At 39.9% G+C, this 25,470-nt stretch overlaps 1 protein-coding gene across 1 annotated transcript in view; it reads right to left on the reverse strand.

The window, feature by feature from the left end:
* MTMR3 (myotubularin related protein 3) overlaps positions 1–25,470 on the reverse strand; it is a 131,467-nt gene that overhangs the window by 54,154 nt on the left and 51,843 nt on the right. Inside the window, 2 exon segments of the mRNA XM_027566343.1 lie at positions 3,947–4,032; positions 7,053–7,105. Coding sequence (XP_027422144.1) covers positions 3,947–3,949 — 3 coding nt within the window. The 5' untranslated portion in view covers positions 3,950–4,032; positions 7,053–7,105.

Raw genomic sequence — 25,470 nt, forward strand, 5'->3', positions numbered from 1 at the left:
AAGATCCACAGGAGTAGGAAATGGCAACCCTTTCCAGTATTCTCACCTGGGAAATCCCATGGACAGAGGAGCCTGGCGGGCTTCAACTGATGAAGTCACAAAGAGTTGGACAAGATTTAGTAACTAAACAACTACAACAGAACACTTTTATTCTCTTGAAGATCATTTCAGTTCAGTTCAGTTGCTCAGTCGTGTCCGACTCTTTGCGACCCCCATGGACTGCAGCACACCAGGCCTCCCTGTCCATCACCAACTCCCGGAGTTCACTCAGACTCACGTCCATCGAGTCAGTGATGCCATCCAACCATCTCATCCTCTGTCGTCCCCTTCTCCTGCCCCCAATCCCTCCCAGCATCAGAGTTTTTCCAATCAGTCAACTCTTCACATGAGGTGGCCAAAGTACTGGAGTTTCAGCTTTAGCATCAGTCCTTCCAAAGAACACCCAGGGCTGATCTCCTTCAGAATGGACTGGTTAGATCTCCTTGCAGTCCAAGGGACTCTCAGGAGTCTTCTCCAACGCCACAGTTCAAAAGCATCAATTCTTCGGTGCTCAGCTTTCTTCACAGTCCCACTTTTCACATCCATACATGACCACTGGAAAAACCATAGCCTTGACTAGATGGACCTTTGTTGGCAAAGTAATGTCTCTGCTTTTGAATATGCTATCTAGGTTGGTCATAACTTTCCTTCCAAGGAGTAAGCGTCTTTTAATTTCATGGCTGCAGTCACCATCTGCAGTGATTTTGGAGCCCAGAAAAATAAAGTCTGACACTGTTTCCACTGTTTCCCCATCTATTTCCCATGAGGTGATGGGACCGGATGCCATGATCTTGGTTTTCTGAATGTTGAGCTTTAAGCCAACTTTTTCACTCTCCACTTTCACTTTCATCAAGAGGCTTTTGAGCTCCTCTTCACTTTCTGCCATAAGGGTGGTGTCATCTGCATATCTGAGGTTATGATTAAGATAGACTATAGGATTAAGATAGACTAATCCTAATCCTGAGAGTTGAACTATAAAGAAGGCTGAGTGCCGAAGAACTGATGCTTTTGAACTGTGGTGTTGAAGAAGACTCTTGAGAGTCCCTTGGACTGCAAGGAGATCCAACCAGCCCATCCTAAAGGAAATCAGTCCTGAATATTCATTGGAAGGACTGATGCTGAAGCTGAAACTCCAATACTTTGGCCATCTGGTGTGAAGAACTGACTCATTTGAAAAGACCCTGATGTTGGGAAAGATGGAAGAGGGGAGAAGGGACGACAGACGATGAGATGGTTGGATGGCATCACCAACTCAATGGACATGAGTCTGAGTAAACTCCGGAAGTTGGTGATGGATAGGGAGGCCTGGCGTGCTGCAGTCCATGGGGTCACAAAGAGTCGGACATGACTGAGCAAATGAACTGAACTGAGGACAGACTACTGACTTTCCAAGAAGAATGGTAAAAATATTACTTAGCTAAACATAAGCTGAATCAACTGCCTAATTTTTTATAGTTACTGAGTTTCATAGGTAAAAGGGAGGCCAAACTTGAGATGGATGAAGGGGGAAGAGCTGGAAGGAGATGAAGGCGAGGAAGACAAAAGTCTGGCAGGTGTGTTAACCTGTTAAGAGGCTGGAAAACAAATTTCCCCTGGGCTAGCTACAAGCAGTAGTTTAACAGAATATAATCCACATGGTCAATTTCCTAATATCGCTGAGGAACACCGGGCATAGTGGAACCTCATACTTTTTAATCCCTACCAGCTCCGTATGGAGTCACTATAAAATCTTGAAAGGAGATCAGTCACCACAGTTCCAGGCTAACTTCTGCTACTTGGTAAACTATGCAGGTAACAGAAGTCAGTTTATAAGTCAAGGGGAAGTCAACATTAAAGATAAATATTTAAAGAACATGGGGAGTAGAAGCTAACCAGTGGAAATGTCTATAAACTAAATTTATATATAAACGTTGCAGGATTTTTAAAAAAAAAACTACTCTTTAGAGTCACATATGTGTAGAAACATTTGACAAATGAAAAAGCTTAAAGTGATTATCAGTCTCATTGTCAATTTTAGTTACCACTCTTAAGAGTGGCATTAAAAGTCATCAAAAATAAAAATTTCTGTTGATATAATATTTGTGATTTCTTTCAACATAATCCAAAGAGGTGGGGGTGGGGAGTCAGAAGAAACAAGTGTGGTCATGAACTGATTACTGCATCTGGCTGATGCGTATGTGGGGCTTATGAGGGTTCATCATACTATTTTCAATTTGCATAGGCTTGAGATTTTCCATAATGAAACACAAAAACATTTTCCTAATGCTTAACCTCCCCAAAAGATCTCAATCTCATTCAAGAATTTTTTAGAAGTATGAAAGGATGATATTCAAGAAAAATCAGTGCTTCTGAATTCTCTACACAGAAAAATAAGGATTAAGAACACGTAACCAAATAGCTAAAACAGAAAATATTAATTAATACTACTTAAACCAATGGTTCGACAATTTGCAAAGTGTTAGTTAGCTAGTAAAAAATCATTAGAAGTCCAACAAGTCAACAAAGAAAAATATTTAATTCATTTAGTGAAATAAACAAAACAGAAATTTAATTATGTTTTAATTCCAACTACATAAACTATACACAGGCACATAAACTAGTTAGAAGGAATACAAGAATTATAAATGAGTACTTCTAAAAACTTATTATAAAGCTGCTTAACGAGTTTTTTAAACACATGGTCACACTGCCTCCCTGAACACTGCACGTGCACGCACACATGCGCACACACACACACACGTATCTCCAGAGCACACCAGGAAGACTGTCTGCAGGGCACCAGAACCCCCAGTGGCACCAGAGCAAGGACCACGCTGCTGCAGCTGTGCGGGATACAGCGAAGGACAACCCTTCAGTACACAACAGAGCTGCTTTCGTAAGCCCGCCACGTGCGACTCATTAGCACTGGCATACATATCATATAAATATTAGGCAAACACCTCTTCAATTCATTCAAAACTCGTGAAAACCAATAAAATAATACATTATAAAGAAAAGCTCATCAGTACTTGGGTATAGGATACATCAGAAAGCTGTTGTGCCCATAAACTAAGGAAAAAACTGGCAAAGATTAAAATGACAGCAGTCACCTTTCTCATTTTAATGACACTTCTATACAACTAGTTTTTTTGGTTTTAGTTTGTTTTTAATGTTGAAAGGCATTTTCCACCCATGTTCCTAATGATGCTTGAAATTAACATGGCCTTTTCAATTCCTTCTTTGTGTGCCAGCATGACAGAGTTTGGATCTAGCTAACATCACCAAGGTACAAGCAGGACAATATTACAGAAGACCATTTCTTTCTTAAGCCTTGAAGCACTGTTTACATATTTTCGGGCCTGATAGAAATGTAGCTGGCTCATTGCTCCCACTTCTCTGCCTAAAGTGGGTCCTAAATGGCTCACAAGTCACTGAAATATACTCATTTTAGACACAGACACAGGCAGGGGTTGTGCAGAGCTACTTCATCTTCTTTGGGATAAAAACAATGTTAAAGAGGAAAAAATGGGAAGACAGGGAACTGCTTTAATCCAGAAAGGAAAATTCATAAAGAATGTGTATGACCATATTAATTCTCCACAACGCAACACATACACACAGAGAAAAGCTTCTTACTGTATCTTCCTTCCCAGAAAAGAAAGAAAAACCTGAAGCCCAAGAAACATTTGGTCTTGAATCTATTTATACTACCTGACTGAAAAGAGACAATATCTAACTCACACGATTAAAGTGAATAGAAGCAAAACTGCTCTAAGACACTAGAAATGATTACTAGTGATACTAAGTAAACAATAAAAGAAAACAGACAAAAGAGTTCTGAGGACAGGTAACTATAAACTTACTAGTATTCACTTAACTGTCAGGACAGAGTTCAAGTCCAATTGTCTTGTTATTTCTTTGTACTTACCATGACAGGAGGCCCAGATTAGGAGGAGAGATCTCCGTCCCTTCTTCAGTATCCTGGCAAGCCTTTTCTTTCCTTTATGCCTGAAACTTGGGGGGGAAAAGGACAAAATTGGTAATTTTCCATGTGTGTGCTAAGTTGCTTCAGTCATGTCTGACTGTGCGACCCTGTGGACTACAGCCTGCCAGGCTCCTCTGTCCATGCGATTCTCCAGGCAAGAATACTGGAGTGTGTTGCCATGCCTTCCTCCAGGGGAATTGTCCCAACCCAGAGACGGAGCCAGCATCCTGTGCATCTCCTCCATTGGTGGGGGGTCCTTTGCCACTAGCGCCACCTGGGAAGCCCACTTTCCCATTTGGCCACACCCTAATTAGAGGGACTGCATATACAAGGACCAAAAGACTTGACCAGAGTCAGCCAAGAAAAAGCTGAGAATCACCCAGCCAACCCACTGCTGCTGCTGCCGCTAAGTCGCTTCAGTCGTGTCCGACCCTGTGCGACCCCATAGACGGCAGCCCACCAGGCTCCCCCGTCCCTGGGATTCTCCAGGCAAGAACACTGGAGTGGGTTGCCATTTCCTTCTCCAATGCATGAAAATGAAAGGTGAAAGTGAAGTCGCTCAGTCGTGTCCGACTCTCAGCAACCCCATGGACTGCAGCCTACCAGGCTCCTCCATCCATGGGATTCTCCAGGCAAGAGTACTGGAGTGGGGTGCCATTGCCTTCTCCAAGCCAACCCACTAGTCAAATCCAAACTCCTTTAAAGGGCTGTGAAAATCATCCTGGCCGTAACCTATTTGAGCAAAAACAGTTGCGAAAGCTTATGCTCCTAAAGTTGACAGCAACATGAAAAATATTATAAACCTTAGATGAAAATAATAAAGCAATAATCGAAACCAACCTGTGAATGCAAATACAGTATAATAACAATATAATTCTTATAATATTATATAGCATGTTTTTGTAAATTCCATAAATTCAAAATGGATCTCCCCATCCGTGGGAACCAAACTGATTTAGTACACAAAATATGAAAGAAAAAAGTCTTTTACCCCAATATCCTAAGCTCAGTGAAAACTCAAACTGTGCTACTACCTTTACCTCGTTTTCAGAAACAACTGTAATAGTGGGGGAGGAATACCGAACAAGAACCGCAGGCTACTAAGAACACTATCACTTTAATAAGTAGCTTTCTAAAAATATATATATATAAAATAGATACATTACACACAAAGCCAGCATTTCTAGTTCACTAAACTTCCATGAATACAGCATATTTTTGGAAGTCTGGGATTCGATATCCAAAGCAAATGCTTTATGATCAATGAAAGTGAGAAAACAGAGGCCATCAAAGTAGCAGGGCCCATAGCCTTATACAGTTGTTACTGGAAGAGTGGTATGAGGTGACGTAAAGGATGGCTCTGGCTGTAGGGTGGGAACAGACTAGATTGAAATTAAACTCATCTCACACGCTAATAAAGTAATGCTCAAAATTCTCCAAGCCAGGCTTCAACAATATGTAAACCGTGAACTTTCAGATGTTCAAGTTGGATTTAGAAAAGACAGAGGAACCAGAGATCAAATTGCCAACATCCACTGGATCATCGAAAAAGCAAGAGAGTTCCAGAAAAACATCTATTTCTGCTTTATTGACTATGCCAAGGCCTTTGACTGTGTAGACCACAACAAACCGTGGAAAATTCTGAAAGAGATGGGAATACCAGACCACCTGACCTGCCTCTTGAGAAACCTGTATGCAGGTCAGGAAGCAAGTCAGAACTGGACATGGAACAACAGACTGGTTCCAAATAGGAAAAGGAGTACATCAAGGCTGTATATTGTCACCCTGCTTATTTAACTTATATGCAGAGTACATTATGAGAAACGCTGGGCTGGATGAATCACAAGCTGAATTCAAGATTGCCGGGAGAAATATCAATAACCTCAGATATGCAGATGACACCACCCTTATGGCAGAAAGTGAAGACGAACTAAAGAGCCTCTTGATGAAAGTGAAAGAGGAGAGTGAAAAAGTTGGCTTAAAGCTCAACATTCAGAAAACGATCATGGCATCCAGTCCCATCACTTCATGGCAAATAGATGGGGAAACAGTGGAAACAGTGGCTGACTTTATTTTGAGAGGCTACAAAATCACTGCGGATGGTGATTGCAGCCATGGAATTAAAAGACGCTTACTCCTTGGAAGGAAAGTTATGACCAACCTAGATAGCATATTAAAAAGCAGAGACATTACTTTGTCAACAAAGGTCCATCTCATCAAGGCTATGGTTTTTCCAGTAGTCATGTATGGATGTGAGAGTTGGACTATAAAGAAAGTGGAGCGCCAAAGAATTGATGCTTTTGAACTGTGGTGTTGGAGAAGACTCTTGAGAGTCCCTTGGACTGCAAGGAGATCCAACCAGTCCATTCTGAAGGAGATCAGTCCTGGGTGTTCATGGAAGGACTGATGTTGAAGCTGAAACTCCAATACTTTGGCCACCTGATATGAAGAGGTGACTCACTGGAAAAGTCCCTGATGCTGGGAAAGATTGAGGGCAGGAGGAGAAGGGGACAACAGAGAATGAGATGGTTAGATGGCATCACCGACTCAATGGACATGAGTTTGGGTAAACTCCGGGAGTTGGTGATGGACAGGGAAGCCTGGCATGCTGTGGTTCATGGGGTAGCAAAGAGTCGGACACAACTGAGCGACTGAACTGAACTGAAGTCTAGGAACAAGGCCTTGATTTTCCAACAGATTTAACAATTTAAGAAAACTCAAAGTAAGAATCAAGTTGCAATTTAAAAGATGTGTAAAACTATTTTAAACAAATGATTAAGGCCACAACTCATTTAATTTCAACTTTAATACAAGTTTCTAGGCATAGTGTATTATACTATGGCACAATTACATATGGGGAAAGTAATCTGCTTGAGTCCTGATGGTGGGGAGAGACCACCAAATTTTAAGATTTAACATTAAAGTGAATATACAAGAGGTCACCTAAATGCTCACAAACAGGGCCCCAAAATTAATCTGTCAATTGTCTTTTGCTGCCTAAAAACAGCAGAGTGTAGGAGAAGGTGAAGGGTAGGGGCAACAAACTTACCAAATGAAATGTGTCTGAAGAACTTTTTCTATTTGAAGGTTTCACAAGAAAATCTGCAGAAGAAAAACCAGTAGTTTAACAATGACAAATATCCTAAGTATCAAGTTAATTAAGCCACTTAGATTTTCCCACTAGACTTTTCTCTACAAGCTGGAATGCCATGACAATACATTATTTTTTAAATTGCTATAATGTGAACTAGTTAGTCAACCATGCTTTAGAATATTTAATTGTGCAAAATGGGCCAATTCAGGCCTTAGGATGCCTTTAGAAACTGCGGAACCATACAGACAGAACTTTCCCAGAACCTACAAATCCTCCTCTTTGTGTGTACTTTTCTGATGGCTTCTCCGGTAAATCTCTGCCACTAAAGGAACAAGTACTTTCAAAACTTAGAAAATCACAGGAGACCTAGACTTGGGCTTGGTAGTTGAAGGTAATTTGTACACATTATTGGCTTCTCTACCAAGGGATCTTTTTGTGCAAGAAAAAAAGATCAGAAGGGGAAAGTGTAGTCTAAACACAAAAACCTCTTGTCACAAAGAGGCAACATCTGACCCTTACAGAGATAAAAGGGTCAATCTACTGTTTAATCATCAAGTCATCTCCGACTCTAGCTACCCCCTGGACTGTAGCCCCCCAGGCTCCTCTGTCCATGGGATTTCCCAGGCCAGCAATACTGGAGTGGGTGGCCATTTCCTCCTCCAGGGGAATCTTCTGATCTAGGAATCAAACCCAGGTCTTCCACATTGCAGGCGGATTTCCTTTGTAAAGACTTCTCTCAGTATTTGCAGACAACTTATCCTTTCGATCTGTTTATGTGACATAAAGTCACATATATGAACAAGACTGCACAAAATATCAAAGTCCTAAAATCAAGGAGTCAGTCAACATTTTGCATTATTCACATAACCTCTGAAAGCACTTTATACAAGAACCATATAAGAGGCTAAATATGTAAATATAAAAGGTTCTAACCACTTTACAAGTAGTATTTTTGTCTCCCAGTAACTTTTAAATTTTATAACTCAGGCTGGGCCATTTTAACAACATGCTATACAGGAATTAAGGCTATTCATAATATGCAACTTGAGATACAAATTGTACTACTATCAATATTGGTTCTGTTGTTTAATGAGGTACAACACAGTAGAGCAGGAAAGTTTAAAGGTTTTAAATCTGCAGGAACTTTTCTTGCTAAAGCATAATTTTTGCTTAGTATTTGAAAATTGAAATACAAATTACAATTATTTTCTTTTCTTTATACTACAGTAAGGTTATTATTGATTTTTTAAAATTATGTCTGTAGGTACACTGTATCATCTATGAACTTTATTTAGGATAATAAGAAAACATTTGTCAAAAAGAACAGATGCTGGGTCTCTTTGTCCTTAGCTGTTAAAAAACAACCAGATAAGACAACGTATTAGTATATGATGGCACATCCCACGTAAGTACTAAATGCAAGAAACGATGAGACATTTCACTGTAAATGTTGTAGTACTCTGATACTTCTTGGGTAACTCCAATGATATGCAAGTGCTCAGAGTTCAGAGAAAGAGACAATCAGGGAGGCTTCACAGGAGCTGGAGAACGACTTAGTCTTACAGATTATGTGGAATTTAAATAAAAAGAAAGAGGGGAGGTAAGCCAAGTGAGGATGGATACTCATGCCACAGGGGGAAGAGGACACATTTTTGAGCAACAGAGAGTAGGCGAGAATACCAATCACCTTCAGGGAAATGAGACCTGAAAGACAGCGCACACTGCGGGCCTTGATGCCAGGCTGACGAGTTTAGATTTCACTCGATGGCATACAACCAAAAGCTTCATAAGCAGGAGAATAACAACATGAAAGTGGTCGTTTGAGAAAGCAGCAAGCAGGATGGTTTGGAGGGGAAAAGTCACTTACGATGTTTCCAGACTAGTGGATCAGATATGAACTGCTAAGGGCCCAATATCTTAATGATAGTAAAAATGCAGAGGCACTACCAAAGTGAGTGGAAAACGTTAATTGCTTAAGCTTGGTAATTAATTAGGAATGAGAAAAGGAGGCAGAGCAAGTTGGCAAAGATAACTGCAAAATTCTAAGCCCTGTGGTGAGTAGAAAAAGAATGGTTTTGTTAAGAACCGAAGAGCAGCTTCCAAGGAAGCAACACCAGATAGGATATACTGGCTTTAAAGGTGGCCTCACAAGTAAATATATGTCCAGCCAGTAATTAGGGGTAAAATGGGATTAGATTCAGGAGACAGGTCAAATCTAGGGGTAAGAATGAACTGATGGTGTTCCATTTATTTCCAAGAAATTACTATCTACTACAAGAATCATCTGACAATTTCAGAAATTACTTGGTAATGTATTCTGTCAAAGATAGGGTAAGTCCATTAATACCAAAGTGTGTAAAGGTTCCAGAGGTGTAAAGCTCCAAGACATGGACTAAACAACAGGATGACTCAACAAAAGGCTCAGGCAGGTCCGCTTCACGGCCAGCAACGACTCCTCGTACCACAGCCAAACACCCCCTTAGTTGGAAACAAGTATGCCGCTGTGAAACGCTGCCAACCAAATTTTAAAAACTGCCCATGGCTCTTCAGACTATCTGCCAGAAAAAGGCCATGTAGAGTAAGTCTGAAGGAAGCTCTCTGGTGCCACAAGCTACTGTCTCATGAAGCCAGACAGTATCCCGTGATACCAGCCATGCATTTGAAGAGGTAGAATGTAAAGTGGTTATGTTAAATCTAAGCAATAACCTAATGCGTCTAAGAACATGGATTCTTAAGCACACTGAGCACTGATGAACAGCACTGATGAACAACCTGGGCAGCAATGTGGAGTGAGAGCTGGTGATGGTCACTTTTACGTTCCACCTGGGGAGTAGTGTTAAAAGGGAGGGGCGGGGAACTTTCTGAAGTTACCTGATCTAAGAGGGTAAATTGTTTACAACCATGTAATATACTATGGATTGAATTTTATCTATTTTAAGAGGAAACTAAACAAAAAATAGACATAGTTGATTATTAAATACCAAAATATAAGATATTACTGTACACAAGGTCCTTCAGGAAGATAATGAGAAAATTATTAAGAGGAAGGGCATGGAGGCCCCGAGAAGGCTAATAAGGAATGGACACCTACATGGAACAGTCTGTCATCATCTTAGGCCACTACTGTATCAGCTTCAAGAGGGCAAAGGGGCACACCAATCTGGACCATTTCTGTAATAAAATAAGGGAATCTAAACTACAAAAACCAATTAGATTAAACCAAATACACAAGGAAAACAGAGACTCAAGTCAGTCCTCCTATAATATGGGTGGGGGGGGTGAGATTCAGGGGAAGAAAGGGTAGCTAAAGCAGAACTTTTTGGGCTACAGTATGTTTTAACTTCAAAAGAAAAAAGAAACATTTTTTTTTCCCCACAGACCTGTCTCACTTTCAAATACAAGAATAATTAAGAGTTCAAAACTTTAAGAAGACAACATTGAGTAATTTTAAAAGACTCTTATTTTCACCATATGTGAAAGAAATGGCTTTTCTTGCACGTGTATTACATAGTAAGAAACACTGACAGTAAAACTTGAGTGTGGAGGCAAAATAAAGTAATTAAGAGATGTAATTTTTAATAAGTGACTTTACAACTGCTACCACTTTGGGCAAGCTTTTCAGTTTCTCAGTGTTTCCTCATTTATGCCTAGTAACTTTTTGGATATCTGATGGATGACATGACCTTCCCAAACTAGGATTCCGTGGCATGTTGGGGAGATTATTCCATGGTGGGGAGATGATTTAATCACTAGTAAATCCCAAAACTTATCAGCTGAGCAAAACTACTGTGGTTTGGTCTTACTCCTCGTACAATATCCCAAACCTCAAGCTTTCTAAAACTTTTGCTGCTGAAGTCAACTATAAATGAAAATAAAAACCAAGAAACAGTTCAAAAGGCATGGCTGAACGCTCTCAGTTGGACTTTCCCCCCCTACTTATAAGGATCATGTTTTTTAAAAAGTGAAAAAAAATAACTAAATGTAAAATTGAGTCAGTGTCCTGGTGCAGTGACACTTCCAAACGAGATCAATTTACTTTAAAAAAAAAATTAAAAGATACTATATGTCTTTCCCACCTCTTTCAAAAAAATTAAGATCTGTGTGTTTTCAGGGATCCAGACACAAGTTCGTGATGAGAGCATGCATTCCTCTGCCAGCTGTAGGCTGCAGATAAGCAGTTAAAATATTATCATTCCCTAAGCAAAAAAACAACCACCTTCTTGAAAAACAAAAATCCAGTAAGTTGTCCAGAAATGGTCAGATGAACTCTGTTATAATCTAATTTCTGTATCAAAGAGCAGTAAGTCTCTTGAACCAGCAATATTTATGGCAATGTTCACTCTAACAAGTTCTGTTTCAATAGATAATAACCAAATATCAATCTTGTATAATTCTGTGAATACATTAGTAGTACAAGGGTGTGGTTCATTCTGTTAGTTTTGGGTTTTTTTTTTTCAAATGTGGAAAAGTTCCGAATACATTTCTCAAAGGAGGTGCTGCAACACACAGAATTTCAGTTACTGATCAATACTTAAGATCATTTGTCTTCACTTAAATGACAAACATTGACAGCTGCTTTTTCCAAATGGGACCCCAAAATGTGAGAAGTCAAAAGCAAAGAAATTGTCCTCTAGTGTTTTTAGATATTAAGATCTGACTGCATTTCAGATGTACCTTTTTGCTTTTCACATCTCAAGAAGGCAAAAGCCCTGACCACCTTCTCAGAAAGATCAACGGTGATCAAATCAACTTTAGCAAATTTGATTTGTACCTTTTAGAATCACCTATTTCTTATAAGTGTTTCCCTTTTAAACTTACTCCTTACACAAAAGTTAGGAAGAGGGGAAGCATAAATCATACATGATGTCTTTTTTAAATTCATACATGATGTCTTGGTGAAGACATTTTCTATTTTTCCTCTATTTTTTAAATTATGCAAGTATGATAACACATTTACAGGAAACCTGGAAAATACAGAACAAAGTTACATATAGTTCCACTATTACAATTATTTTTAAGTAGAAGACTTTTAGTGTGAGTTTCAATATCAAACTCTCAAAAATTAATAGAATAAATATACAGAAAAGTAGAAGGATATAGTAGACCTGAAAAGTTCAGTGAAGACATTTTCTGGTGGTGACCAGAAAAGATTAAAACTGAAGATACAATACAATCTACTAAAAAGGGTAAAAATAATTTCAACAGTTTTTTTTAATGTTTTGACTTGCTCTACAATCACTTCTATAAAGAAAACATCCACTTCATATTACTCAGATATATTAAATTATTAATAGGATTATAAACTTCTATGAGTAATTTGTAATGTTATCTTCTGACACTATCCTCCACCAAAAGTCACAAGGTAGGTATTTTACTACTGAAATTAAGAATTTTAAATTTAGCTTTGTGAGGCAACATTTAGATTCACCATGGTAAATGGAAAGATGTTCCCTAACACCTAAGAAAGAAAAAACAAACTATCAGAAAACAAATACTTAAGTTTTGGTTATTGACAGAGAAAGTCCAGGCATTCAAATCACTAGAAATTAATTAAAAGACACGTAAGATCATTTTATCTAAGTGCTGGGGTAGTTCAATATTTATAACTGCTATGGAAAGATCAGAAAGACCAGCTCCAGTGTTGGAAAAATGTTTCTTGACTTTTGTTTCTTTGACTGGTTCCAAGGTCTGCTGCTGCTGCTGCTAAGCCATGTCCGACTGACTCTGTTCGACCTCATAGACGGCAGCCCAGGCTCCCCTTTCCCTGGGATTCTCCAGGCAAGAACACTGGAGTGGGTTGCCATTTCCTCCTCCAATGCATGAAAGTGAAAAGTGAAAGTGAAGTCGCTCAGTCGTGTCTGACTCTTAGCGACCCCACGGACTAGGCTCCTCCGTCCATGGGATTTTCCAGGCAAGAGTACTGGAGTGGGGTGCCATTGCCTTCTCTGAGTTCCAAGGCCTACCTTTGGGAAATTAATAAGAGAAGGTAAATTCCTGCACAGTCATTTATGTCCTGCCACTTGCTCTCAGTTAACTTTTCCTGAAGAGGAAAGAAGTAATTTTGTTTCCCCAGTCCCCCTTTCTCCCTACACTGTCCCAAAATGAAGTTCTCATGGGCAATCATAGGACAAATGTTCTATTTTTTAAAAAAGATTCCTACTCAGGAAATTCATACCTCATGGAAACTTAAAATTTTCTAATTATAACCTTATAATGACTTCTGCCCCTCTTAAAACATCATATGATTATCTCAACAGAGCCTGCAGACTCTGACCATGCCTCCTACAAGTCAAAGAATAAAATTGTAACTACATTTTCTTAGACAAAACACCGAAATGACCAACTCCTACCTATGAAGATGAGCAGTTTTACAATAGGTTCTCAAAAGGTTTTTTAATAAGGTTTAAATTATGAGCTCCAATTTCTTATGTACTCCAACAGAAAAAGACCACTAATCATGAGATAGGTAGCAAAGAACAAAAACTTACTTTTGTTAAAGGCAACTAAAATATTATGCAAAATTCAACTACCAATGTCATTTTGAAATTTGCAAATTCACACAGTTTATTCCAATATGCTTTGCTTCTGGACCCAGCCCTAAAAGGGCAAGAACACTCTCCAAACCCCACCCTTTTTATACCAATCCTCTGCCCTTAAGCTGGATAAGAGGTTTCTTTTCTAGGAGGACAGCAACTTAGTTTGAAGGTCAGCTTACCATAGGAAGTCAAGAGTTTGCCCATGTATAAATGACATGATTTTCCTATTAGGCCTAGGTACTTGGGATGTTCAACACCAATTCTAGAAAAATTTGGAATTAAAAACATATTTCTGCTTTGTTGACTATGCCAAAGCCTTTGACTGTGTGGATCACAATAAACTGTGGAAAATTCTGAAAGAGATGGGAATACCAGACCACCTGACCTGCCTCTTGAGAAACCTGTATGCAAGTCAGGAAGCAACAGTTAGAACTGGACATGGAACAACAGACTGGTTCCAAATAGGAAAAGGAATACGTCAAGGCTGTATATTGTCACCCTGTTTATTTAACTTATATGCAGAGTACATCATGAGAAATGCTGGGCTGGATGAAGCACAAGCTGGAATCAAGATTGCTGGGAGAAATATCAATAACCTCAGATATGCAGACAACACCACCCTTATGGCAGAAAGTGAAGAGGAACTAAAGAGCCCCTTGATGAAAGTGAAAGAGGAGAGTGAAAAGATGGCTTAAAGCTCAACATTCAGAAAACTAAGATCATGGCATCTGGTCCCATCACTTCATGGCAAACAGATGGGGAAACAATGGAAACAGTGTCAGACTTTATTTTTCTGGGCTCCAAAATCACTGCAGATGGTGACTGCAGCCATGAAATTAAAAGAGGCTTACTCCTTGGAAGGAAAGTTATGACCAACCTAGATAGCATATTAAAAAGCAGAGACATTACTTTGCCAACAAAGGTCCATCTAGTCAAGGCTATGGCTATTCCAGCAGTCACGTATGGATGTGAGAGCTGGACTGTGAAGAAAGTGGAGCGCCGAAGAATTGATGCTTTTGAACTGTGGTGTTGGAGAAGACTCTTGAGGGTCCCTTGGACTGCAAGGAGATTCAACCAGTCCATTCTGAAGGAGATCAGCCCTGGGATTTCTTTGGAAGGAATGATGCTAAAGCTGAAACTCCAGTACTTTGGCCACCTCATGCACAGGGTTGACTCACTGGAAAAGACTCTGATGCTGGAAGGGACTGGGGGCAGGAGGAGAAGGGGACGACAGAGGATGAGATGGCTGGATGGCATCAGCGACTCGATGGACGTGAGTTCGGGTGAACTCCGGGAGTTGGTGATGACAGGGAGGCCTGGCATGCTGCAATTCATGGGGTCGCAAAGAGTCGGACACAACTGAGTGACTGAACTGAAAAAATAGCCATCAGCATTCCAAACCTAGCTAATCTGTATACTGCTTATCAGTTTATCAATATATAGGAATATTAATGGTCTTCTCTCCATCTACAAACAGATTCTTCAGAAAAGTTGTGGTCTCCTCTACTTAGCTTTATGCAGAGTAATAGGCAACAAAAGGGACAAGGACCAGAAAGCTGAATGAAAATGCGAATCCATCCTTCAAGCACACAACTTAATAATAAAGAGAAGAAACAGATTTTAATTTTAACTGCTGTCATCTCAATTATAAACTGTCCAACTCCAGATATCCAACAGGCATATTCAGAGAAGACAAAATTCCAAGAGTGGAGGCTATATGTGCAACAAAAAGAATCCACTCTTACCCTGGTCTAGTTAAAATGTGTGCGCTGTGCTTAGCTGCTCAGTTGTGTCCAACTCTTTGCAACCCCATGGACTGGAGCTCACCAGGCTCCTCTGTCCACAGGGATTCTCCAGGCAAGAATACTGGACTGGGTTGCCATGCCCTCCTCCAGGGGATCTTCCCAACCCAGGGATCGAACCCAAGTCTCCCGTATTGCAGGCGGATTCTTTATCATCTGAGCTACAAGTGATATTCTGGCAATTAGGCAGGGGGCTACTCATATTTTTGAAAACAAGCCAGTGAAGATCCAAATAACCTCTCATAACCAACCACACACGACAACGTGGGCTCTATTTAAAATGGTGACCTCAAATACCCACTCTTCTGAAGCAGTCCTCCTCAATTATTAAACAGCCAAAAGACCAGAACACCATCTTCTTAAGAATCCTTTTAGGACCAATACAATTCAACAGATGCCCAGAAAACAACCCACCCTTTTAAACTAGTAACATTTATTTCATGTAAACAGGAAAACATGTAACTGCCATTGAAATATATATAGGGAGAAAAAACTTTTTCAGCTAAAGTCAAAAAGTAGAATTCATGAAAATGTTTTACTTAAAAGGAGAGCAAAAGTTCTAAGCTAATAAGAAATAAAGTTGTCTTATTAAGTAAAGAGGATTCTCCTTAAATAACTGCACTTAACCACTCTAAAAACCTTAGACAAGTCATAGGTTCAAACTGAAGACACAAACCAAACCATGAATTTTAAGAATTCTTAAGCTATCATTTCATTTAAGCCATTAATCAGAAAAGGGGATGCAGGCTTTTTAAAATAGCACATTGGCTAAATTACTTATACAAAACACATTAAAATACAGGTATTAGTAAAATAGTTATCTAAAATAAAATTAAAAACTGCTGAAACGTACAGCCTAATATCAACCTATTCTAAACACACTGGGCAGTCTAAGTATATTGTTTATACATCAAAAAATGTAAGTACTAGGACTCCCCGGGTGGTCCAGCGGTTAAGACTCAAAGCTTCCACCGCAAGGGACTCGGATCCATCCCTGGTTGGAAACTAAGTTCCTGCATGCCGCATGGTATGGGCAAAAAAAAAAAAAAAAATCCACACAGACAAGTAACTGGGAATTCTCAAGTTTCCAATAAGCATGTGAACATAACTACTAAGAATACCACACCTTCAAGATCAATCTGAGCCACTCATGTTTCTTGCGTTTTCCAACATGAAACTAAAGGAACTGAAGTTCAACGAAACTAAAGTCTAAAAAAGGTCTAAGAAATAATGCGTTACCCAAGCTCTGTGGTAAGCATCAGGCCTATGAATGAATGGACAACATATCCTGTACTACTTTCATTTTTACCCAGGACACACATATGCTAAAATGCAAAGAAATATAAAGACCTTGGGAAGAGTTTACACTTTTCTATCGATTTATTCTTCAACATCTAACCTAGCCAGAGATCAAATGGCCAACATCCACCGGATCACAGAAAAAACGAGGGAATTCCACACACAAAAAAATCTACTTCTGCTTCATTGACTACACTAAAGCTTTTGACTGTGTGGATCACAACAAACTGTGGAAAATTCTCAGAGATGGGAATTCCAGACCACCTTACCTGTCTCCTGAGAAACCTGTATGCCGGTCAAGAATCAACAGTTAGAACTGGACATGGAACAATGGACTGGTTCCAAACTGGGAAAGGAGTACATCAAGGCTGTATATCGTCACCCTGCTTACTTAACTAATATGCTGAGTACACATCATGCAATATGTCGGGCTTGATGAATCACAACCTGGAATCAAGACTGCCAAGAAAAATATCAACAACCTCAGATATGCAGATGATACCACTCTACTGGCAAAAAGTGAAGAGGAACTGAAGAGTTTCTTGATGAAGGTGAAAGAGGAGAGTGAAAAAGCTGGCTTAAAACTCAACTTGTAAAAAACTAAGATCATGGCTTCCAGTCCTATCATTTATGGCAAATAGATGGGGGAAATGTGGAAACAGTGACTGATTTTATTTTCTTGGGCTTCAAAACCACTGCAGATGGTAACTGGAGCCATATTAAAAGATGTTTGCTCCTTGGAAGAAAAGCTATGACAAACCTAGACAGCGTATTAAAAGAGGACATCACTCTGCCGACAAAGGTCCATACAGTCCAAGCTATGGCTTTTCCAGTAGTCATGTATGAATGTGAGAGTTGGACCATCAAGAAGGCTGAGCACCAAAGAACTGATGCTTTTTAACTGTGGTGCCAGAGAAGACTCGAGAGTCCCTTGAACAGAAAGGAAATCAACCTTGAATATTCCTTGGAAGGACTGATGTTGAAGTTCTAATATTTTGGCCACCTGATGCAAAAAGCTGACTCAGTAGAAAGACCCTGATGCTGGAAAAGATTGAGGGCAGGAGGAGAATGGGGTAGCAGAGGATGAGATGGTTGGATGGCATCACCGACTCAATGGACATGAGTCTGAGCAAAGTCTGGGACACAGTGAAGGACAGGGAAGCCTGGTGTGATGCAGTCCTTGGAGTTGCAAAGAGTCGGATATGACTTAGTGACTGAACAACATCAACATCTAACCTAAAACTTATATTCTACAATATATAGGTATTTTTTCAATTGTTTCCGTGGTATAGTACACATACTATTGGTGATATGTGAGAAGATGATTTAAATGTAACATAAATGCCTTTTTTTAAAAATATACTTGTGCTAATGAACACTGGAAAAACCACTCTTCATTCTGACTCTGAAATGCCATTGAATTCAAGGTACATAATTAAACTTACACATCACCAAAGAAGGAAAAAAAAACTTGATCTTAAAATGAATTACCATTTGGTATACAGATACTGCAAAAAAAACCTCACGTAAGTAATGTATTAAGCAGATGTTTGAGAGACGCTGCATGCGTGTCCTAATAACGTGCATGTGTGTCCATCGTGTCTGACTCCGTGCGGCCCACGGGCTGTGGCCCACAGGCACCTCTGTTCAGGGAGTTTTCTAGGCAAGAATACTGGAGAGGGTTGCCATTTCCTAGTTCAGGGGATCTTCCCAACCCAAGGACTGAACCTGTGTCTCCTGCACTGGCAGGCAGATTCTTTACCAATGAGCCACCTGGGAAGCTCTCATATCTCACTATATGCTAATTCAAATCCTTCATAATACAAACTGCTACTTACCTGTCTCTCCTCGAGTTGCTTTATTCTCTCATTTTGCTTCGTAAGACCTACTTTTCCAGTCCATTAAAAGTCTGAATCCATTCAAAGCAGGCCTGAGCAGGGCCTCAAACATCCGGTTCTCCCCCACAGAAACGACAGCCTCTCTCTCAAGGTTTCTGCTACTACCTGAAAACTTCCACCACTTCCCCAATCCTGACAGCAACTGCTGGCGCAGTAGCAGAATACCAGACCTACTCTGGACTGTCAGTGTAGCACTTCCAGCTCCACATGTTCCAAACAGAAGCCACCACTGGCCTCCCTTCCCTCTCCACACCGTATCTTCTTTCTTAATATTGCACTGGGAATCTTGGTCAGCCTAGGTCTTCAAGGCTGGAAACTATCCGACACTATTTCCAACAGCATCTGCCACCATCTCCCACTGCCTTCTCTGAAATGCACCATTTTCATCTTTCCATTTCACACCACCAGTACTGGTCTAGCAAACTGGTTCTCAAGCATTTGTTGAACTAAATTTATTTAGACCTTATTATTGAAGAAACAAAATCACCAGCTAAGAAATGATTCTGGTCAATTCCTCTTTCGAACATTACCTGGCATAACCATCCTGTCAACAGACATTTTAATAAAATGTCCCTGCTCAAAAAAGATTATGTCCTATGGCATACACACCCAGAATGAACAACTTGAGGCTTTTTTAAGATTCTTCATGCATGAGCTTCTATCACTGCTACTACTTCTGCCTCGTTTACACATACCACCTAATCCATTTGGATAAATCCTACATATCTTTCCAGGCTTCCCTTGTAGCTCACCTGATAAAGAATCCACCTGCAATGGAGGAGACCCTGATTCGATTCCTGGGTCAGGAAGATCTGCTGGAGAAGGGATAGGCTACTTACTCCAGTATTCTTGGGCTTCCCTGGTGGCTCAGCTGGTAAAGAATCTGCCTGCAATGTGGGAGATCTGGGTTCGATCCCTGGGTTGGGAAGATCCCCTGGAGAAGTATGGAAAGGCTACTCACTCCAGTATTCTGGCCTGGAGAATGCCATGGACTGTAGATCCATGGGGCTGCAAAGTTGGACATGACTGAGCAACTTTCACTTTACTACATATCCTTCAATATTTGGTTTGAAAACAGTAATTTCACTATCAAAGTTTTCCCTTCAGAGTTCAATGTACAGTTTCAACATAGCTCTATTTTATAACAGAGCTCACTACATGCCATTATAATTATTTACATTTCTATTTGTCTAGACTATGATTAGCTACATAGGTAATTTTCCTACTCAACATCTGAACTCAAGGGCCATACACAACCTGTTAACAAGATGCATTACAATACAGATTACTAGGTAAGAACACAGGTTCTGGAATCAGACCATTTTGGATGTGAATTTTGGCTGCAAACTTATTTGAATCACTTTGGGAAGTTCACTCAGTCTCCTCATCTGTAAAATGGAGATAACATCAATATGTTTTCTAATCAGTGTTCAATGAATACTAATTCTGATGAGGACAAGAAAGATGCTCAATGACTGCTTTCTGGATTAGAAAAAAAAAAAAAAGCACAATTTAAGTCAATACGAGAAATTAACCAGAGCCTTCTATTACTAGCCACTGAATAAATGTTTCAAGCACACCCATGCCCATTTAAAACCTCTAATTCTAGTTCTTACCATAAATCCAACATTTCTACCTGCCTTTCTTCATACAGAAGAAACCCCTGGGACTGACAGATGCATAAGTTTCCATTATTCATTATAAATTTTCTAAGTCCAAAATTTTTTTAAAAAGTAATGTGATTTTGCTGAAGCAAAAATTTTAGTTGTAGGCACTTGAGGCTAACCAAGAAGAAATAACTGACTGAGCCAAGCAATATTAACCGTTTTTCTCCACATTCTCAACTCTCAGGACACTCTCACAGTACTTGTCAAGATCTAGTGCATATCTCTCAACAAGGCCTCCCCAAAATGAAGATCTTTCTTCTTAATGACAAGGTCTCCCCCAAACGAACATCCTATTCTTCCCCTCTAGGACATTCTATGCTCATTCCAAATTCCTTGCCATTGTTTATGTTACTTCCTATACCCAGACTGGCCCTTTCTCCACCAACCAGATCCCTAGAGCTTCACTAATAATCCAAACCACTGACCTTTCACTGCATTTTTCCAAGTATACATGATTTAACGTTTATTCTCTTTTGCCTAGGTCTACTACTTTCCCTCCCCCAATTTTCTCACCCTCCTCCTCCTCTTTCTCCCTCACTCTCTCAAATACAGAGGCAAGTTCCCTCAAGAGCTACTCAAAATGTTCTGATCCATCAATGAAATTTCTCTTCTTAAAGCACAAATAATCTTCCTAAAGAGGTTTGAGGTATCATTGCTAATACTGTACAAGTAGGACTCTTTGATCAAGCCACTCCTAATGCATCCTTTTCATGTTCCATTCTTTGTGTAATAACTGCTTCTACCCCCAAAATTGGACTCCCTTTCCTTTTCTCAACTTTTTCTTGACAGAGGTGAGATTATAAAGCTGTTTTTTCCAATTTGAAGCCAAGATAATTTTTTCATCATATACATTTAATGCTTTATAATAATTGGCAAAGATCCTCCACAGTACTGCACCCACATGCACAGCTGACTCTACAGAGTCAAAAAACATAGAAGTACTATTTGGCATACAACCTGGAACAATTAAGTCCAACTTTTTAAAAAAATAATTTAAGTGTCAGAAAGAACAAGGTGAGAAAATACTCTCAAACAAAACAAATATAATTTCACATTAATGTATCAATTGTGGCAGCTGTTAAGCATTTTTTATTAGCAGCTAACATATTGCGGAGAAGGCAACGGCACCCCACTCCAGTTCTTTTGCCTAGAAAATCCCATGGAAGGAGGAGCCTGGTAGGCTGCAGTCCATGGGGTCGCTAGAGTCGGACACGACTGAGTGACTTCACTTCCACTTTTCACTTTCATGCTTTGGAGAAGGAAATGGCAACCCACTCCAGTGTTCTTGCCTGGAGAATCCCAGGGACGGGGGAGCCTGGTGGGCTGCCATCTATGGGGTCGCACAGAGTCGGACACGACTAAAGCAATGCAGCAGCAGCAGCATCTTATATTGAGCATTTCCCTGTGTCATACACACCACATTCTGTTTATACACTCATCCACTGATGAATACTCAGGCTGTCGCTGCCTTTCAGCTGCTATGAATAGTGCTATGAACACTGATGTGCAAATATCTTTAGGAGTCCCTGACTTACCTTCTTTGCTTAGATGCCTAAGGAATGGAATTCCTGGATCCTATTATGATTCTGTTTAATGTTTTAAGGAACCACCAGATTGTTTTCCACAGCAGCTATACTATTTCACATTCCCATCAGCAATGCACCAGGATTCTAATTTCTCCAAATCTGCATCAATACTGTTCCAATTTGTGATGACAGCTATCCTAATAGTGGGTATGAAGTGGTTTCCCGAAGTTTGGATTCGCACTTCCCTCATGATCAGTTATACTCATCTCTTTTCCTGTGCTTGCTGGCCCTCTGTGTAACCTGTTTGGAAAAATGTCTATTCAAATCCATTGCCCATTTTTAGTTGGGTTGTTTTATGGCGCTGTGATCCTCTACATAACCTAGATGTTAACCCTTTATCAGACATGATTTACCAATAGTTTCTCTGATCCTTTGGGCTGCCTTTCCCTCTCTTGATAGTGGTTCCTATTTCTTTCTTTTGCCGCCTGTGTTTCTGATGTCATACCAGAGAGATCAGTGCCAAATGCAATGTCATGAAACCTTTCCCCTATGTTTTCTTCCAAAAGTGCCATAGTTCTAGCTCTCAGGTTTAGGTCTCTGATCCTCAATTACTCAGATAATTTTAAAGCACAAATAATCATGTTTTTAATTTCATAAAAACTGTTTTCAAGTGTTGTGAGACTTACAGAATCTATATGCTACAGAAACCGTCAATGATACAGAAGATGTTAATTTATGCCCGGTTTACAATTTTTAAACAATTGGATATACGTAAACTGATAACCATACAATGGAATATTATGCCCTTCTAAGCACAGGAGTTGGGCGAGTAACCCAGGGTTAGGGTTAGTCATAGCCTATTCCATCAACCACATGATCCAAACATGAGACTCCTCTTCAACGACAATCAGTTCACCGAGTCACCCTGGACCTACCACAGTGAGTTCAAAACAGTAAGGACGGTTTTGAGTTTTTAAGGAAACAGCAATAACTGACATCTAGTAGACCACACAAATGACTATCTGAGGTCATTCATAATTTCAACATTAACTCACAAAACATTCCTTTCAGTGACATCATTTCTTTAAGAAGCAGGAGATTTAGCAGCTGCTATGATAAAAAGCAAGCACCATGTAACAATCAGTGTGGAACAGGAAATAGAGGTATAATGTCTGACCTGATTCTAAGGCTTGAGAATCTGTGCAGTATCCAACAGCCACATACATGGAAAATCAAAATATTCTCCTTCAAATTGCATGCATCAATTTTTCAAATAACTAAACTGTCAGGAAATAAATACTTAGGTTGCTTGGTCTTAACTACTTAACAAATGGAGCTGTTTTTTGGCCAATGGGCAGGCACCATGGAAAATATTACTGAGACAGCTAACAAGAGACTTTGGACTATGCAGCCATGAACCAGGAGAAACCTGGGAGAATCACATCAGTGCCTAGAGAGGTGCAAAGCTAGAATATCTGAGACACTCTACCCCAACTCCCAGTCCTCAGAGGCCCCAAGCTGCCTGCCACAGTTCTTCAGTCATGTGAGCCGCTCCACTATTCTGCCAATAAAGCCATCCCTTTCTTTTGGGTTATTTAAGCTCTAATTCAGTTTCTATTACCAGCAACCCAAAGTCCTAAATAACAAAATCAGATGATTCAAACATTCAGCCTGATTTTCTTAGCAAAATCATCACTAACTAATGTAGATCAGGGTTTGCTTGTTTTTGTGTGTGTGTTTTTTTTTTTTTTTACACAATTTAGGGCATTACTTTAACTCAAATATAAATCATTCTGTTTACTATTTCCTGAACCAACTGAACAAAGAATGTTGTTAGATCAGTTCAGTTCAGTCACTCAGTTGTGTCTGACTCTTTGCAACCCCATGAATTGCAGCACGCCAGGCCTCCCTGTCCATCACCAACTCCCGGAGTTCACTCAAACTCACGTCTATTGAGTTGGTGATGCCATCCAGCCATCTCATCCTCTGTCGTCCCCTCTTCCTCCTGCCCCCAATCCCTCCCAGCATCAGAGTTTTCCAATCAGTCAACTCTTCGCATCAGGTGGCCAAAGTACTGGAGTTTCAGCTTTAGCATCAGTCCTTCCAAAGAACACCCAGGGCTGATCTCCTTTAGAATGGACTGGTCGGATCTCCTTGCAGTCCAAGGGACCCTCAAGAGTCTTCTCCAACACCACAGTTCAAAACCATCAATTCTTCGGTGCTCAGCTTTCTTCACAGTCCAACTCTCACATACATACATGACCACTGGAAAACCCATAGCCTTGACTAGATGGACCTTTGTTGGCAAAGTAACGTCTCTGCTTTTCAATATGCTATCTAGATTGATCTAACTTTTCCTCCAAGGAGTATAGTATTAGTATTAGTCGCTCAGTCGTGTCTGACTTTTTGCGACCCCATGGACTGCAGCCCGCCAGGCTCCTCTGTCCATGGGATTCTCTAGGCAAAAATACTGGAGTGGGTTGCCATTTCCTCCTCCAGGGGATCCAAGGAGTAAGCGTTTTTTAATTTCATGGCAGCAATCACCATCTGCAGTGATTCTGCAGCCCAAAACAACAAAGTCTGACACTGTTTCCAGTTTCCCCATCTATTTCTGTATACTTAAAATTTAGTTTTAACGTTTTGCACATTGCTTGACAAAAATACCCATTTGAATTAATTTTTCATGAGATGACAGTAAAAATCTTACCACATTTTTTCTTTCAAACTCACATTAGAAATTAGAAAATTTCTAAGCAATCAAATTCTACTATACTCAAGTTACAGCTTCAAAGAATAAATAAAACATTCAATTTTATGAACACTAAAAGTCAAATATTTTCTTAAATACTTAATCGATTTCCAGAGATAAATTGATTTCCAGAAATAAATTCATATAGAACTCATATTTACTTTATGAGGATCTGTTTAATATTAATCAAAGACAGCAGTGACTTCAGCAATAAGAACAATTTACACTTCATTCATTGCAACTGAGAGAAAAGTAAACATTTCAAAAGTGAGAAAAGCTTAAATCAGAACTATACCAATTAATAAGGGCAATTACAGCGAATTTTTATGCCCTGTGATAAACCATTTATATAGACCAACTTCCCTGGTGGCTCAGCTAGTAAAGAATCTGCTTGCAATGTGGGAGTCCTGGGTTCAATCCCTGGGTTGGGAAGATCCCCTAGAGAAGGGAAAGGTTACCCACTCCAGTATTCTGGCCTGGAGAATTCCATGGACAGAGGAACCTGGCGGCTACAGTCCATGGGGTTACAAACAGTCGGACACAACTGAGTGACTCACAACAACAAACAGCATTTGGACTATGAGGACTACTGAGTTGTATAAATTCCCAGAGGCCTAGAGATGAAATGAGAGAAAAGAAAAAGATTATACTTTTTCCTAAGTAAACATTTAAAGAAAAAATAGAACTCATTAATCTCGTTGTACTTAACATCAAGCCACTGAGGTCTGAGCACCCGTTTGCAACACCCCAGCAGTGTCTGAATCAGTCAAGCAAGAAGAAAAAGGAGGAATGGAAGCAGGAGATGAAGAGAGAAAGAAAACTGGGCTCCAGGGGATAATGTGTATTAAAAGAATCAAGTGATCTTTATACCATGATACCTATGCATAAATTTAGGT

Source organism: Bos indicus x Bos taurus, chromosome 17 (genome assembly GCF_003369695.1).
Source record: "Bos indicus x Bos taurus breed Angus x Brahman F1 hybrid chromosome 17, Bos_hybrid_MaternalHap_v2.0, whole genome shotgun sequence".
Lineage (NCBI taxonomy): Eukaryota > Metazoa > Chordata > Mammalia > Artiodactyla > Bovidae > Bos > Bos indicus x Bos taurus.